Here is a 16,453-nt window from a genome sequence, read left to right on the forward strand (position 1 = left end):
CTATCGTCACTGATAACGTATCCCGTTTCTACAGCCAGTGTGGATTCGTTCTTATCGACCATGGCCATTTCAAACCGTGTACCGACGCTTGCTCGAGCGTCGTTCAACAGAGAGCGCGACGATGCTGTTCAACTTCAGCAATCGCAGGTTGAACATCTTCCCGGCGAACACTCGAGCGGTAAGCGCCGCCATTCCTGCGCAGGTACATCCACCGACAAGTGGATAGACCATTCGTCTTATGGGACTTCGCGTACCATGTTCTGAATTACTGATCGTGCGAGAAAAACCACAGCTCGGTACTCTTCAGAGCAGAGAGATTAGAAATTACGTGCGTCGAAGATAAAAAAGCGAAAAACTGTGAACAGATCCTTTGGAGGATACTTTTGTAATTATACAGAGACTTTGCGAAGCAAAAATGCAAATTACTTTTGACCAGGGATACAAGAAATTTAAAAGAATATAATATTGATGGAGGAGAGTGTAAGCAGGAGGAGTGTAGCATCCAAAAGATTTATATAATTCGAGGAGGAATTAATAAACCATAAATAATAAAAGGTAAGAATTGCTGGGATAGTAGACATTGCACAATCTCTTCATCAAGAATTCAGAAGAACTGCAAGAATTAGTTTATCGCTTACGAATTTATAATAAGTTTTAGTTGTATCAGATGTATTCTTTATTCGATATTTTATATATCGAATTGGTAACATTGCGATCAATACTAAGAACGCAATGAAAGTAATAAGAAAACGCATCGCGCGGATGATTCATCGAGCGGGTTCCGATGCTGGCAACTGCGAGGAAGTTCGCGGCGACGTTAACTTTGACCCGCTGCGAGCTGACGAGGATTAAGGGCACCGTCATGTGCGAAAGTTAACAAGTTTCAGTAACAAAGTTTCCCGCTCCATTAAGGTGCGCGAAGGGACGACTGAATTTTGCCGTACGTCAAAAAATTAAGGACCGCTAAGGAAGCGTCATCTGCTTTGCGCAACGCAATTTCGCAGTAACGAGATTCCCGTTTATAACATTGAACAACGATATTCAACTGACGCGATCGCGGCGCAGAGTATTTCGAGCTATGCAAATTTTAGACATAATATCGCGGCTAAATGAACTTTGATTTATTAGATTATTAAGTTACAGTTGGACGTGTAACGTAGTAATGTAGTAACGGAGCACACGTGCGTGCAACTGTTTCACAATACGTAGCTGGCGATAATTGCGCAAGTTTCTGTACTTTGCCACGTAAACGATGCGTCTTCAGAGGCGAGTCGTAACTGTGAAAGTGAGAGCTCGTCTTTACGATCCTCCTGCCGATGTATTGCCACGCGCTGGCCGCGTTATCCTAAAAAAAGAGATAGCGAACGGGTCTAACAAATAGGTATTTGATTTTCCGCCTTGTCCGTCCGGCCGCGCTCCGTATTTTATTTTCGTTACAGTGACCGTAGATCAGAGTGGCATGTTTATTTACATATGATCTGTCTGAAAGTGTAGATAGTCTGTCTCTGTTTTATTCAACAGGAAAGATATTTATATCATCTGACTCAAACTTTTATTTTCCACTGGAACACATTTGCGGCCCGGAACGAATGCTTTTCCGATACGCTTTGAACGTGTACGATATCTTCAACAAAAAAGAAGAACATTTTAACAACATTTAGAACCGCAATTACAGTCTGCAGTTCCTCTCCATTCAAGCGCTGAATTCAAACACGAGCATCCCTTGAATTGAATAAAAATCCTGTTTCACCTAAAATACTAATTACCCAAAAAGAGAACCAGCAAATATTAACACCCTTTCTTCTCCAAGTATAAAATCGCAGACCTTTATCCTTTCGTTGTACACCAAATTTAGTCTACCCAGCCTCTCAGTAGAATCATACCATGCGCGATCAGACAACAGCCAGACGCGTTCAGTGAATCACCAGGACGAGAGCGAAATCGAACGCCTCCTTCGACTCGCAACGCGTCATCGTACGACTAACGTGCTGTCTCATCTCGCGCTCTTATCGCTTACACAGCAATTAGCATCGATATTAAGGTGTGCGTTGCATTAGCCGATTAGCAGAGAAACGGAGCGAGCAGCAGGTACCGTTCTTACTGACCGAGCGGCAGTAGAAACAGAGCGGCAAGCCGCGATGTGACGGCGGCACATGCGCGCAGGAGAAAAGGACGGTATCGAGCCAGGCTGGTGGCTTGCCCGTCAACAGACGGTGTCGCACCGTCAGTTTCTTCCGCCGCGCCTGAAAGGCGTTCAGTGTCGCACCGTGGAAAACGCGCGCTTTCCGTACAAACCACCGCTCGCTGAACGCTTCTCCTCTGTTCGACGATTTCTTTTCGCTCCCGCGAAGGAGACACAGGCCTCGAGTGTGCAGAGCAGCGCGCGAGCCGGTGCGAGCGGATCCTTACAGCAGGAAGAATGTGATCGAACCGCCACGGGAACCGTAGCCGTCACATTCAGCCGGTAATTTCGTACACGGTAAGGCAAGACACCTTGCAGACAAATTTCGTGCTGAGAGGATGTGTGCGTGAGCGCGTGTGTTGAGGCGTGTGTGTCCGCGCGCGCGCCCCCCCTCAAAGTCGTGCACGACCGTCCATGGTGACTGCACGTCACAAGACACGTTGCGTTTCATCCGGAACCTTGGATGCTCCGTAACCGTATAAATTATCGGTGGCGACGATTCGTTTCTCTCTTTCGTTTCGCGAATGCAGCACGCAGCACGGACCGTCTGAGCGGCGACGACGACGCGATCGAGCGTTGCGCGTGAACGCGAGCGAGCCAGACCGCGAGGATCGACGAGTCGCCTTCCATTTCGGAGCCTCCACAGCGGAGACGCGTTTCATTCGTACAGAGGCTAGACACGATTCGATAAACTCTTCTCGTTTGTCTCGTGGACGCACGCTTGGAACGTAATTGGAACGTTGCCGCAATAAACCGAGTTTCTTCCAGCGAGATGGCCATTAAATCATCGAGGATCGTGTGCACGCTCGCGTTCGCCAGCCGCCAGTTGTCTTCGCCTACTCCTTTCCCGTCTTTCCTCTCGTTTCCTAGTCCCTCTACCCCTTTCTCTTTCACTTCCTACTTCTGTCTCTTTTCGACCAATTTATTCTCTTTCTCTTTCTGTCTCCTACTGGTTCTCTCTTTCTACACAGTTCTCTGTTCATCTCTTCCATCTCTAACTTCGTCCATCTTTCTGTTTGTCTGCCCCGTGCGTTTCCGCCCCCGCTCATGCGTGCTGACACACGAGCATTGTGTTCCGTGCGTTCTCGCACACGCACAAGTCCAAAAGTCGTGTTCGCTGGTCGAACCGCGAGCGTAACAGAGCCGACGATTTGCTAATTAACGGTCGAGCCGTGGTGATAAACGCTGCGAACGCGATGCGAGGACGTAGCAGCAGAGAAAAGCGACATGGATCCGTGGACGCGACCCTGAATGCAGACCTACTCCCTTGGGATTTTCGAGGTCAAGGGAATCAGAAGCGTGGCGAGCCATCACAGCCTTCGCTCGAACAGATCCGACGCTCAGCGTCGCCTCTATTCCCAGATATTGCCTCTCGCTCGATCCCTTCGGTCACCTTACCATCCGCGATATTAAACTTGTCATCGACCATCAACCACTTTATCCACGCCTCTCCACGCCTCCTGCTCCTCTCGTCCTGACTTCTGACCTTATTCTCGATGGGGGTCTCGGTTTCGCGCGTGCAGAGAAAAAAACCCGGCTACTGACGCGTACAACCCGGTGCTCGCAGATGGTTGAGAGACGTGACTGACGATCGATACTCCATCCACAGGTGATCACCGTCAAAGATTCATCGTAACCTTCCACCTCTTATCCTCTCGATTTCTCTCGCTCGCGGACATCCGCGTGTGCCATCGATCGTATCTATTAATATTGCCGATGAGACTCAGGGAGACGCGATGCATCATTGACGTAGGCGGTAAACAGTCTGACAAGTTGGAAAACAACTCGCGCTACGCGAGTTGCCGCAAGAATTCGCGTAAGTCGCAAACTATGCACGCGTATATGTACGTATGTATGTATATATACGCGTGGCTTATGAAATTGTTGCGAAAAGCAGAATAATCGCTAGACTTCTCGTCGCTTGGACGCACAATGCAGGTCGTGACCCTCGTTTAGATCCGTTCTTCTTAAACGAACCGACAATGGTATCAAACGATCGAACGGTCAATGTCGCGTCAACTTTGAAATCGAACCGTGCACCGGAAGTTCAACGATCATCGATCCAGAGACGCGAAGCGGAGGAGAGATCGAACCGCGACCACTTGTCGATCAGTCGAAAATCTCTCGACAGCCTTTCCGTTTCGTCCCGTTCCCCGCGATGGCCACGTCACGCCTCTTCGAGACTAAGTAACGCCGGGTATTCATCGGCCTGTACAAATATTTCCCCACGGCGTTCCACTTATGTGTATCAAAGTGTAAATGTTTGCTCTGTATTTACGAGCGTGTGCACGCAAAGCGTGACGGCTACCTCGTAGATAACGGCGAACGCAAAAAAGGAGCGCGTCGATCGTGGAAACACAGTGGGAACCGTGTACAGGGGGGGAGAGGAAAATGCCCCCCGCTCGTAGTAGCCGCACGTGTCGAGACGTATTTAGCGAGTAGCTTCCAGTTTCCATTCATTTTCAGGGGCCTTTTACCGTGCAATAGTTCCATTCATTTCTCGCGCGATACCCAAGATCAACGCGTTACGTAACATTGCATAACCGCGTAATGTACACAAGTCGGATCTTTCATAATCAAACCAGATTGCCCGTTCGTGCGGCTCGTAAACTTAATGCCTGTGAATTATAACACCAGGACGGTATTTATACACCTCCAGCGGCGATCCCATGCACCCTCGAAGGTCGAGGTATTCATCTACCCTCTATGCAACTTCGATCGCGCACCTGCTCTCGTATTAAAACCCACGCAATTCTTCCGATCAATTTGCAATAACAGAACTCGTAAATCCTGATCCACGTATATGCGAGGTCCTTTGAGGGTAACACGAAAATCAATACCAGTTATCGTCCTTGCGGGCGAGTTATTGGTATCCGCGTGTCAATGATGGCGCTTCCGTTCGATCGTAAGGTACCAAATTCCTAAATACGCGACTAGCTGATGATCAACCGCGATGAAAATGTCTCGTGAAACGGTTGCGTTTAACGTTTCACGGTGACTGTCGACGGAGCCACGCGATGTTACGACATCCCCGCGTTCTTCCGCTTTTACGACCGAAATACTTGTACCACACTTACCATTAAGTGGACCTCGAAGCGGCGCTCGCTTATGATACGCCGTTTAACACGGCAGCTTCCTCAGAATTCGTTTACCGCCAGGCGCCAGAAACGTTTTCATCGTGCCAAGGAAGAAGAAGAAGAGGAGACGGCACACGAGTCGCGTATCCACATTATTTTCGTAACGCACCTCTGTTTTCGCATTCGTCTCTGTGTATACACGCGTGCACACGTGCACGGTGTCTACACACGTTAACCACGGCACGTTTGCATAAGTTATACGACGCGTAGCCGCGCGTCTGGTTCGTAGGTAAGAAAGCGGTACCAGCACGCTTCGATTTCTTCGTAACCACCTATGATTAATTACAGTGGACGCGCGTAAACAGTACCTGGTAATTAGATGCAAAGGTAAACACGTCCACGACTAGTAACAAAATTAACGACGCGTTTAAAGATTCAAGGATTCATTTCTTTGTCCACGCTATGAGTCGGCAAGAATAGACGGAATTATTAATTTCCGTTGAATATTCATCGACGGAACTGTACATATTTCGTTTCGACCAGAGTCGTTCCACGTTTCTGCGATTTCAATTACGCTCGAGTACATGGCATTTTTTTTTTTTTTTTTTGTCGCCCATTCGTTTACGCGTGTACAATTAATTTACGCGACGAAAAAAGTAGCTCTTTAACTCGTCCAATTATAAGGCTGTCTTCTGGAATTTATTTCTGTGGCAGAGAAGGGTTAAAGGGCGTCGTGGAAAATCGGAAACCCAGGCGTTCCGAAAATACCAACCAGTCCACGAGCTCTTTCTCTCTTAAGTCCTCCACAGCTCTTATTTCCCCGCTTTCTTTACTTTTGTTTCCCTTTGTGTTTCACGGATGCTTTGTTGCATTCGCGCGCAATTCCTGTGTATTTTCACGGCCATTGTTACTTGGCCTTTGAGACGATCTTTAAACGCGAACATCCTGCCGTCCGTTCCTCGAACGAAAAGAATCGCGAGGCCGTTTTGGCGCGCATCACGCTCGATTCGAATTACCACGCTCTCGCGAAACTTCCTCGTGCGTCAATTTCGAGATAAGTCCCGATAAAACGTAGCGGGATATCCGCGAACGATAAGTAGCCGTATTGATAGGTGGCTCAACCTTTCTAGGCTGTTAAGAGTCGCGTTAGTTGAACAACGATCGCGTTTACCTAAGCAGATATGCGGTTCGTTTTAATTACACCAGGCTAGGTTCGCATCGTTACGATTCGCGGCATTCGCGGTTGAATTTCACGCGCCAGACCTTAACTGCAAAGCGTTTCGTCGCGAGAGGAGCAAGTGTCCGAATAAATTATCAAGCGCACGCGTGCACACATCGATCCAAGCATAATCGCGTCGACACTGAGATCAGACGTAACGGGGACTGTTGACGCGACTCTTTTTCCTTCGGAAAAGTTTCTCACGCACGTGCGCGTGATCGCGAGAATTCGGTAGATCAAAGATCGAATCGAACGCACGACACACAGCGCTGACAAGAAACTGAATAACAGTCGCAGGAAGACGATGTTTGACAGCCGCGTGAAATATCCGCCAAAGATTGATCATAAAATTCAGTGAATTGAATTTGTATACACCACGATCGCTATACATAGACTACGGAGGCCTTGACTCTCGCAGAGATGTAAGAAATTGCATTATAAACTTTGCTCGATCTTTCTTCCCCCAGGTGCAGCGAGGAACTAAGATGTGCAAGCCAGCCAGGAAAAAACGCTCTTAACGTCGTAAGTGGTCCACACGTTTCTGCCTTGTTATTTGTCCCGCGTGCAGCTGCTGGTCGTTTGCAAAAGAATCGAGCTTTATTATCGCGTTCGTCTTTGGAGCGTTCACGAGTTATGCGTTCAACCACGGGTCTCGCGATGTTAAATCAGCCGAAATCGTTGCATCGACTCGTAAAATACGAATTCGTGATCGTGATTCGCGCGATCAGAATTCCTGGTTCCGTTCTTCGACGAAGGGGCCGCGATATATTCGAGCATCGTTCTATTTTCACCTGCCCATTTCCGTCTATGACCATCGGCTCTACTTTGTAGCCAGGGAATAAAGGTCAATCGGTGCAACGATGCTAGCAAATCCTTTGCCTTGCGCCTCGACGCGACATCGATCGCTCGAAAATGACGAGAGAAACGAGAAACCGTGCTACGATGCGCTCCAAAATCACATTCTAACTCGTGTGCTCATCGTAACACCTCTTTCATGCCTAGAAATTTCAATTCTTCTGCTGTTATCGTTCAATCGAAGGACAGTCGAAAGTCGCGAGGAGAACCAAGAAAGAACCTTGCCCCAATAACGAACACTGATACCATTAACGCACGAAATGCAATTACCTGAATTACCAGCGAGAAAATGGTAGAAAAAAAAATGCGATTACCTCGTGGTCCCAGGAGAGAGTAGTCGATCGAGGTTGAGAAAATAGCGTGGAAGCTCTCGCGAACCACCGTCCCCGACGCCAACAATAACAGAATTGACGTTCGCCCAGATTCCCCGACTGACGCGTCGCGTTTGCCTGTAAAGACGTAGCGTTCGACTTTTACCGTCCATTCGCATGCAAACGAGATTCGGGGTTACTCGAAAAGCGCTCTGGCAGAGCGTTCGCGTCTGGCGAACGATCCTCGCACGCGAGCCTCTCTCCGTTTAACGAGATTTAACGCTTTAATTGGATCCCCGATGCAGGTGAAAGAGGGGCGAGGCTCCAGCTCATTCTCCCGTGGGTTAATACTCAATTGAGGCTGGAGCGAATACCGTTAAGGGCCAGACTATGCCCTGGTTTAATCGATTACACGGGGGGATGCGCCGTCGCGGGTCTCGTTCTAAATAAATGAACGTCGTCAACGGGTAAAACCAGACGCGGCTCGTTTCGTATTCCGCGCCGCTGGGAACTTTCATAATCGGCGGGGAACGACGCTGGAATCGGTAATCGCACGGTGCAATAGAAACGACCTCGCGTTCTGCCTCGCGGCTACTCCGTCGCGATTAATAATTCCGACGAATTTCCCGGAACCAGTTTACTCTACGTGGAATCGCGCGTCGTTACCATTATCAGAGTGCCAGCCAAAATTCATAAATCCCACCCACTCGCGTGCCCCGATTTATTTATCGAAACGCGCGCATCGTGCGCCAGCGAAAGCGTAAACGACCCGTCCTTTAATCTGTTCGCCGCGATGACTCTCGTAAACGAGCGCGAGGAATCGCGCCTTTTTCATCCCGTACACGTAGCCGTCGCTCACGGCGACCGCCAGTTCGCGGAACCGTGCCACGAACGCGGTGTTTAGGAACTTCGCGACGTTCAGTTCGCGATTGACGGATGAAAACTTGGCGACAGGAGTCGGACGAAACCGGTGGCGCGCACTGATCGAGAGGAGCACTGAGAGAGTCCGCTCAGGGGAAAGATGACGAAGAGGTTCGAGTTCAATTGGCAGATCGAGGTACCGTTACCGCTTCGTCAGGGATGCCTGTTCGATCGCTGGGCAGAAGAGAAGGACAACACGGAGCTCGAGTTGAATTGCATGTTCAGGGTCGACGAATATGGTTTCTTTATCTACTGGCAGAGCGAGGGGAAGGTAAGCGCACCTGGCTTTTGTCTTTGCTCTTCTCTTGTGCTTCTCGAGTGAGATGATATCTCGCGGTAGTTTAACTACTTTTTATCGAAGAGAATGATCGAAGGTATGTCACTCGATCATTTGTTTTTGTTATTCTTTGTTTTATTCCATAGGATGGGGACGTGATAGAGCTGTGTCAAGTGAGCGACATACGCGCTGGTGGATTGCCAAAGGTAAGACAATTTTGTCCCTTCGAGAGGGAGCGTAACAAGGCTTTCGACTTGAAATATTCAAGGAACTTTGAAACTCTGCTCTGACTAGCAGGGTCAGCTTTAATGTTCCAATGAGCTGAACTTACTCGTGAACTTAAATTAATTTTTTCGTAAGGAATTGTACCATTCGAATAGATACACTCTGTATAACAACGAACGGCTCGTTGTTCCGATACTTCGATACGTTTTGTTCGCTTCTACGAACTTCTAAATGCTTCGTTTTTAATCTAAGAATAGTATCGACAGAAGTCAATCGATACACGTGCACACACGTACATCTTACTCCTGCGCTGTTGGGTTTTAATTAATCAACCAGCGGAGCGAGGCTCGTTCGAAAATCGTTGTTTAATTTTATTCAGGACCTGAAGCTGTACGACAAGCTCCTAACGAAGCACGGGGAGCAATTAGACGAGAAAAGTTTAACCATCTGCTCCGGCGTAGATTATACCAATATTAATTACCAGCATGTCGTCTGTCCGGATCCAGCGACGGCCAAGGTAAATTTGCTCGTTATATAATTCAGCTCCGTTTGATCGTTCTTCTGAAAAAAATTGTTAATTGAAACGCGAGTCGCGCGCCCTGGAAATAATCGACGACACGACGTCGCCTGTGGGTGTACGACGTACGCGCGCGTATTAATACAGCCTGGCATTCGTCTAATTAGAGTGAAAGACCCGTTAAATATCGATCGCGGAGAAACTTTCCAGCTCGTCGGTTAAGCAATTATCAGGACAATCAATAAACCCACGTGTTTGCTGTGTCCCATGGCAGATATGGCTGGATGGCATACGATCGATTACGCACAACGTGAAAGCCAACAACGTTTGCCCGCTTACGTGTCTGAAGAAACAGTGAGTTTACCGATGCAATTACACGTACACACGCCTACGTCTGCGATCGTAAACACGACCAGCCGTGAAATAATTAACCGGAAACGCTCTACGCCCCGGTACACGTTTCATTCAAAGCGTCAACGACGTCCGCTTCGCCCCCTCGCGGTGGTAGCGTTCCACGTGGCGTCTGAGAACACCCCTCGTTGCCTCTAACTTTCGAACTGCGCGTCAGAGAAGTAGTCGCGAGCGGAGCAGTTTTTAAGTCTCGTGAGAAATGAAAAATCGTGGCGTAGGTCGCGGCGTGGTTTCGCTCGAGGACGCTCGGCGTGAAAGTAACGCGATTTTCACCGTCGTTGAAAAATAAAGCGCTCGTTCCTCCGTGTTCCAGTTGGATGCGGCTCAGGATGCTGGTCGATCCGAACGGAAAAGTCCCGGTGAAAGTGGTCGCGAGAACTTTCGCATCCGGGAAAACGGAAAAGCTTGTCTACCAGTGTCTCGCTGATTTGGGCCTATCGAGCGGAAAGGTGGGGTTGCGCGTCCCTGTGTAGAGCACCCTGACGAGGTCAGCTCGTAAATCTTCACCCGTCGAATCGAATTTCATTTCAGAACGACGTGATCGAGCCGGAGGACTTCACTTTCGACGCGTTCTACGCGCTCTACCACAAGATCTGCCCGCGGAACGATATAGAGGAGCTGTTCCAGTCGATGTGAGTTGTTCAGGAAGCATAATTCTCGCGAGTAATGTCTCGCGTGACGCGCGAGGTTAACTCGCTGATAAACGCAGAAACGCGGGTTTATTTTCACCGTACGATCCCGTGCAGCACCCAGGGCAAAGCGGACACGATCAATCTGGATCAGCTGGTGATGTTTCTCAACGAGAAGCAACGCGATCCGACGTTGAACGAGATCCTGTACCCGCTCTACGACGAGAAGAGGGCGTCTGAGATCATTAACGACTACGAGCAGAATGAAATCGCGCGGAATCAAAGTAAGATCCATCGCGAACTACTCTCAAGCTTCCTCTCTCGATTTCGATCCTCCGTCCGCTTCTATCGTCTCGATGTTCGAGTTAGTTTGTACCTGCGAGATGGCGTCCTTTCAGAAACGATCACGTCCTTTCAGAAACGATGACGAAGGATGGTTTTATAAGGTACCTGATGTCTGACGAGAACGCGCCAGTTTTCTTGGACAGGCTCGACGTTTACATGGACATGGACCAACCGTTGGCTCATTACTACATCAACTCGAGCCACAACACGTATCTGAGCGGCAGACAGTTTGGTGGTAGAAGCAGTGTCGAGATGTACAGACAGGTGTTGCTCGCTGGTTGTAGGTAAGTTCGACGAAGTTGAAAGTCTGAACTTGTCGTGGAGGTACTACAGCGTGTTGATTTGCGAAAAGGTGCGTCGAATTGGACTGTTGGGACGGAAAAGGCGAGGACGAGGAGCCGATAATCACGCACGGCAAAGCTATGTGCACGGACATCCTCTTCAAGGACGTGATCTACGCCGTGAGGGACACAGCGTTCGTCACGTCTGAGTACCCTGTCATACTCAGCTTCGAGAACCACTGCAGCAAAAGTCAGCAGTACAAGCTGGCGAAGTACTGCGACGAGATTTTAGGGGACCTGTTGCTGAAGGATCCTCTCAAGGAGTACCCCGTAAGTTTCGCTGCTCGATCTCGAGAGATCGTTCGAGTGCTCGCGTTTTCAAACCAGCCTGCTGATAACGAGTCGAATGCGTCAGTCGAAATCTGGATATCTGTCGATAAACAAGCCAAAGGTACTCCTGGCCACCGTTTATCGAGACTTATCTCTGATGAACGCTCGATAGCGTACGCTCGAGTGTTCGCGATAGAATTTTCACGTGCGCGTTCCGTATACTCGAACCTTGAGTCCGAGATCAGATATTAAACGGAAATACCGATCCTCTGGCGATCGAATGATACAGCTGGAGCCAGGGGTGCCCCTTCCGCCGCCCAGCATGCTGAAACGCAAGATCCTTATAAAGAATAAACGATTGAAGCCCGAAGTGGAGAAGCACGAATTGGAGTTGTTCAGGCAAGGTCAGTTCGTAATCGAGGACGAGGTGAAAGAGGACGCGAGCGCGCCACCAGCCGTGGCAGTGGTCGTTGAACAGCAATCGGTAAAGGTAACTCTCGATACAAGACGCCAAGCATGGAACACCTCGTCGTTTCTCTTTCGCGATCGCGATCGAACGAAATGGCTTGTCGAAGGGATAAAATCGCTCTCCTTTCAGGAAGAGGTCTCCATAGCCGAATCCGTGACCTCGTCGACCACGGGGAACCAACCACAGTCAGGACCCAGCGCCGCACTTGGCGACAATCTGGAATTGGCAGCCGCGCAGCCGTACACGGGGAGCACGACAAACGTCCATCCGTGGTTGTCGTCTATGGTTAACTATGCTCAACCCATTAAGTTCCCGGGCTTCGATGTTGCCGAACGTAAGGCGATGCTTTCCCTCGGTTATGCGTTTAAAAGAGAGAAAAGACTGATGATCGTGACCTCTTGTACAGAAAAGAATATTCATCACAATATGTCTTCCTTCGCGGAAACCGCTGGCCTGAATTATCTAAAGACCCAAGCGATCGAGTTCGTCAATTATAACAAGCGTCAAATGAGCCGGATTTATCCGAAAGGCACGCGGGCGGACTCGTCGAATTACATGCCGCAGGTAAACCGATCGCTACCGAGCTAACGATCTCAGAGCCTCGCGTTTTACGCCGCCCGTTTAAACTGGTGTTGGGGAACAGGTTTTCTGGAACGCTGGCTGCCAAATGGTGTCGTTGAACTTCCAAACCGCGGACCTGCCGATGCAGCTGAACCAAGGGAAGTTCGAGTACAACGGCTCGTCTGGCTACCTCCTGAAGCCGGACTTCATGAGGCGAGCCGATCGTAGTTTCGATCCTTTCGCGGAGAGTCCTGTGGATGGTGTGATCGCCACTCAATGCAGCGTTCAGGTATTTCACTGACAACCCACCAACTCCACCCTCTGCAACTTTCTCATTGTGACTCCCGTTCGCAGGTGATCGCTGGTCAATTTCTGTCTGACAAAAAAGTGGGCACGTACGTCGAGGTGGAGATGTACGGTCTGCCAACGGACACGATTCGCAAGGAGTTTCGAACGAGAGTAGTTCCAGCGAACGGCCTGAATCCTGTTTACAACGAGGAGCCCTTCCTCTTTCGAAAAGTGGTCCTGCCCGATTTGGCAGCCCTGCGATTCGCCGTTTACGACGAGTCGAACGGCAAGCTGCTTGGTCAGAGAATCGTCCCTTTAGACGGTCTACAATCGGGTTACAGGCATATATCTCTGCGAACGGAGGCGAATTTCCCGATGTCCTTGCCTATGCTCTTCTGTAACATTGAAATCAAGATCTACGTGCCGGATGGCTACGAAGGTGAGCTTGAAACTCGCTCGAGAGGTACATCTGGTCACGATATGCGGTTGGTTAACGCGAATTTGGATTCGCAGGATTCATGGACGCGCTGACGGCGCCACGGGCCTACAAGAAGCCTGAGAACATGTCGCAGAACAAAATGCGCGGTCTTGGGATCGAGGAGAGCGATAGCAAGAGGCACTCAGACTCCGCGCCTGCTCATCGCGAAGCTCCTAAACCGCGTGGTAAACATTTCGAGATTTATTTATTTGAATAATGATTCTAAAATACTGAAGCTCGCGTTCTCTTCCAGAGGAGATGAAGTTCAGCCCGATAACAGTGGAGTCGCTGCGGCAGGAGAAGGGTTACCAGAAGGTGCTCAGGAAACAGCAGAAGGAACTGGAGAACCTGAAGAAGAGACACCAGAAGGAGAAACTAACCGTCCACAAGCAGCATTGCACCGCGATAGAGAAGATCATCAAAGGGAACAAGTAAGCGCGTGGCGGAGCGTGTCAACGCGTAGACGTCGCTCCCGTTTACTTTTAGTTTCCTCTGTTTCTCGTTTAGAAATAGCACGGCGGAATTGTCGAGGGATCCCACGGTTCGTCGCGAGGTCTCCGAGCAGACCATCCAGTGCTCCCGTTTGACGCACAGACAACGACGCGAGGAACGCGACCTGGTGCGTTGCCATTTGGAGGAGCGACGAAATACCCTGAGGAAGCTGTGCGTGACCGCGCAGCTCGCGCAGCAGAAGCAGCTCGCGGCGCGACACGAGCGCGAGATCAAGGATATGAACGCGAGACAGGCGAGACTGTCTGTAGAAAGCATGAGGGAGGTGATGAACGACAAAACGCTGAAGACTCGCGGGATCAAGGAGGGCAGGCTCAGGGAGAAGCAGCAGAACAACACGAAGAAGTTCATGGAGGAGAGGAAAATCGCGCAGATGATTCAGAACAGGGAGAAGGAGAAGCTGAAGGTGATACACGAGAAGCAACTGGAGGAATTGCAGAAAGACATGAACGCGGTAAGGACAAGATGAATATCTGTATAATCGCGTCGTGTTTAAGTCTGTTCTGTCTATCGACGTGCTTAGTTGTCGTTGTTTCGTGGCAAAGATCGGATGTTGCGTCTTTCAGATCATGGACATGTACAACAACGAGGAAATGGAGTACGAGCTGGGCCCTAAAACCGAATGCTACGTGTGATAGACGTGAACGTAGCCGCGTGAAGGTATTCGAAGTACCAAAGGTGCTGCGTTCAGAGTATCCGCTCCTATCGTTAATTACAACTGGAATTGGGATCAAGCCTCGTTAGCTGTCGCTCTCAGCGAAATCTGAGGGCCGGAAGCAACAGACAAACCGCGTTTAATCGTACCCTAATTCATTCTCCAGGATATTTTTTTATAAAAGAAGCATCTTGTATCTCCATACTCTACGTCGTCGCACGAGCAAGTACCTAGATTAAATAAGGGAGTCAATAAAAAACTAAAGTGATCTAGTCAAGTTCTTACATTGATAAGTATATATGAATATATATATATATATTATATATTTATTATACGTATATATATATAAAATATAAATGAGAGAAGAGTCTCGCGGGTCGAGCGTGCCGCGTGACTCGACGATTTCAATATTTTTCGATTGTTAACGCTATTACCGAATTCTATTGTGTGTGCCTGAGTGGGAGACTGCGTGATCGCGCGTGTGTCTGTGTCTTACGCCTAATGCCTAGAGGAATTTACCGCAACCGACGACGATTTCTTCGCTGTACTCTACCACGAGCAACGCTTTCCACGGTCGGACACAGTCGATAGATGGTGAGCCTCTGGCAGTGTCGTCGAGCCGCGATTAGAGTAATTACCGCTCTAACTGTCGATGGTGTAGGTATCTCGTTAGGGGAATATATGCGTTCTTTCTCTCTTTTCTTTTCCATCGTCTCGCGAAAGAGTACTCTCGCACGAATGGTCCAAAAAGTCGCAGCGTCGCGAGCCAACACACACACACACACACACAACGTTGTACATAGTAAAAGAGATGAAAGCCGAACAAAATGGAGAGCCTATCGTAATATAATGATTATTATCACGTCGTTGTTTTCATTCTAATAATGTTATTTACACAAATTATTATAATAACCTATATATATATATATACATACATATATATATATATATATATATATATATATATATATATATATATATATATATATATATTGGATACAAAGGAGTAAGGAGAAATAAAGAGATTGCTAGCTCGATTTGTTCACAGCATTCCTTGAGTTCGTTCTAAATTCGTTTAATTAACATCTGACAAGACTTTTGTTACTGATAATCGTAATTAAATGCATGGTTGAAACGTTCGTAGCCTTGCAGACCAGTGTCTTCGCCCCTTCTGAATGGTACTAAAAGACAATAGATTTGATGATTAGTTTAGACGCGATTCAGGACTATTTTTTCCATTACCTCCTGGCAAATGATTGACAAAATCTTCCTGGCCAACTGGAGAAATCTGACGCCCATAGTACTGTCTTTCCAATCCTATATTCCCTTCCTGTGGTCTGTAGTCCCTCAAAAACGGTACACCATCGCGATTATGGTAATCGTGATCCTGATAAACGGTTTGAAAATTCGGAAAGTGCAATCGTTCAGTCACTCTGGGCACTCTCGTCGCTTGGCAAACGATCAGAATCGCGAGACAGAACTGTAACACAGAAACGGCACTCGTTGCGAACGAAAGTGTATCTGAATTACAAAAGGATTGATTTGAATAGAGAAATGGTAACGATGCGCTTGCGTCACTTACGTAAACCCTCATAGCGTGGACGCAAGGCTGAGCCTAGATCTTCGAGTTGACTTTTTTTACTGAACGATCCCCTTCTTTGGCAATTCGCTTTATATCGCGACGAATACGCGAAGTTTGAGAAATCCATGCGAAATTATATCCCCGTGCATCGTTGATCGACAAAATGACGAAACGACTCGTTTCATTGCCGCGACTTACGCAATAAGAGATACTCCCTGCGGCCAGCGTTCGACGAAATAGAAATTAGTCGAAGAACGCATGGGCGATCGACCCGTAATTAATTCCCTCCGCAGACCCACCAGGCCACGATCTGACGTAACCGTGTCTGCT

At 48.6% G+C, this 16,453-nt stretch overlaps 1 protein-coding gene across 4 annotated transcripts; it reads left to right on the forward strand.

Moving 5' to 3' along the window:
• The first annotated feature begins 8,639 nt into the window (after window positions 1-8,639).
• Window positions 8,640-14,818, forward strand: LOC143430561 (1-phosphatidylinositol 4,5-bisphosphate phosphodiesterase). Of its 4 annotated transcripts, none has more exons than XM_076906899.1 (18): window positions 8,640-8,836; window positions 8,989-9,048; window positions 9,447-9,584; window positions 9,859-9,938; window positions 10,309-10,444; window positions 10,527-10,627; window positions 10,742-10,908; window positions 11,043-11,253; window positions 11,322-11,580; window positions 11,870-12,064; window positions 12,179-12,383; window positions 12,456-12,613; window positions 12,693-12,899; window positions 12,965-13,337; window positions 13,412-13,561; window positions 13,630-13,807; window positions 13,863-14,340; window positions 14,453-14,818. In XM_076906899.1, exons 1-18 carry the CDS (start codon window positions 8,666-8,668, stop codon window positions 14,519-14,521), a joined length of 3,336 nt encoding a protein of 1,111 aa, XP_076763014.1. In that variant the 5' UTR covers window positions 8,640-8,665; the 3' UTR covers window positions 14,522-14,818. The 4 variants fall into 4 exon arrangements, with proteins under 4 accessions (XP_076763014.1, XP_076763011.1, XP_076763013.1 ...); XM_076906898.1 differs by having other exon boundaries at window positions 8,641-8,836; window positions 11,870-12,070; XM_076906896.1 differs by having other exon boundaries at window positions 11,870-12,070; window positions 12,179-12,613.
• The last annotated feature ends 1,635 nt before the right edge of the window (window positions 14,819-16,453 follow it).

Source organism: Xylocopa sonorina, chromosome 15 (genome assembly GCF_050948175.1).
Source record: "Xylocopa sonorina isolate GNS202 chromosome 15, iyXylSono1_principal, whole genome shotgun sequence".
In the NCBI taxonomy this organism is placed as follows: domain Eukaryota; kingdom Metazoa; phylum Arthropoda; class Insecta; order Hymenoptera; family Apidae; genus Xylocopa; species Xylocopa sonorina.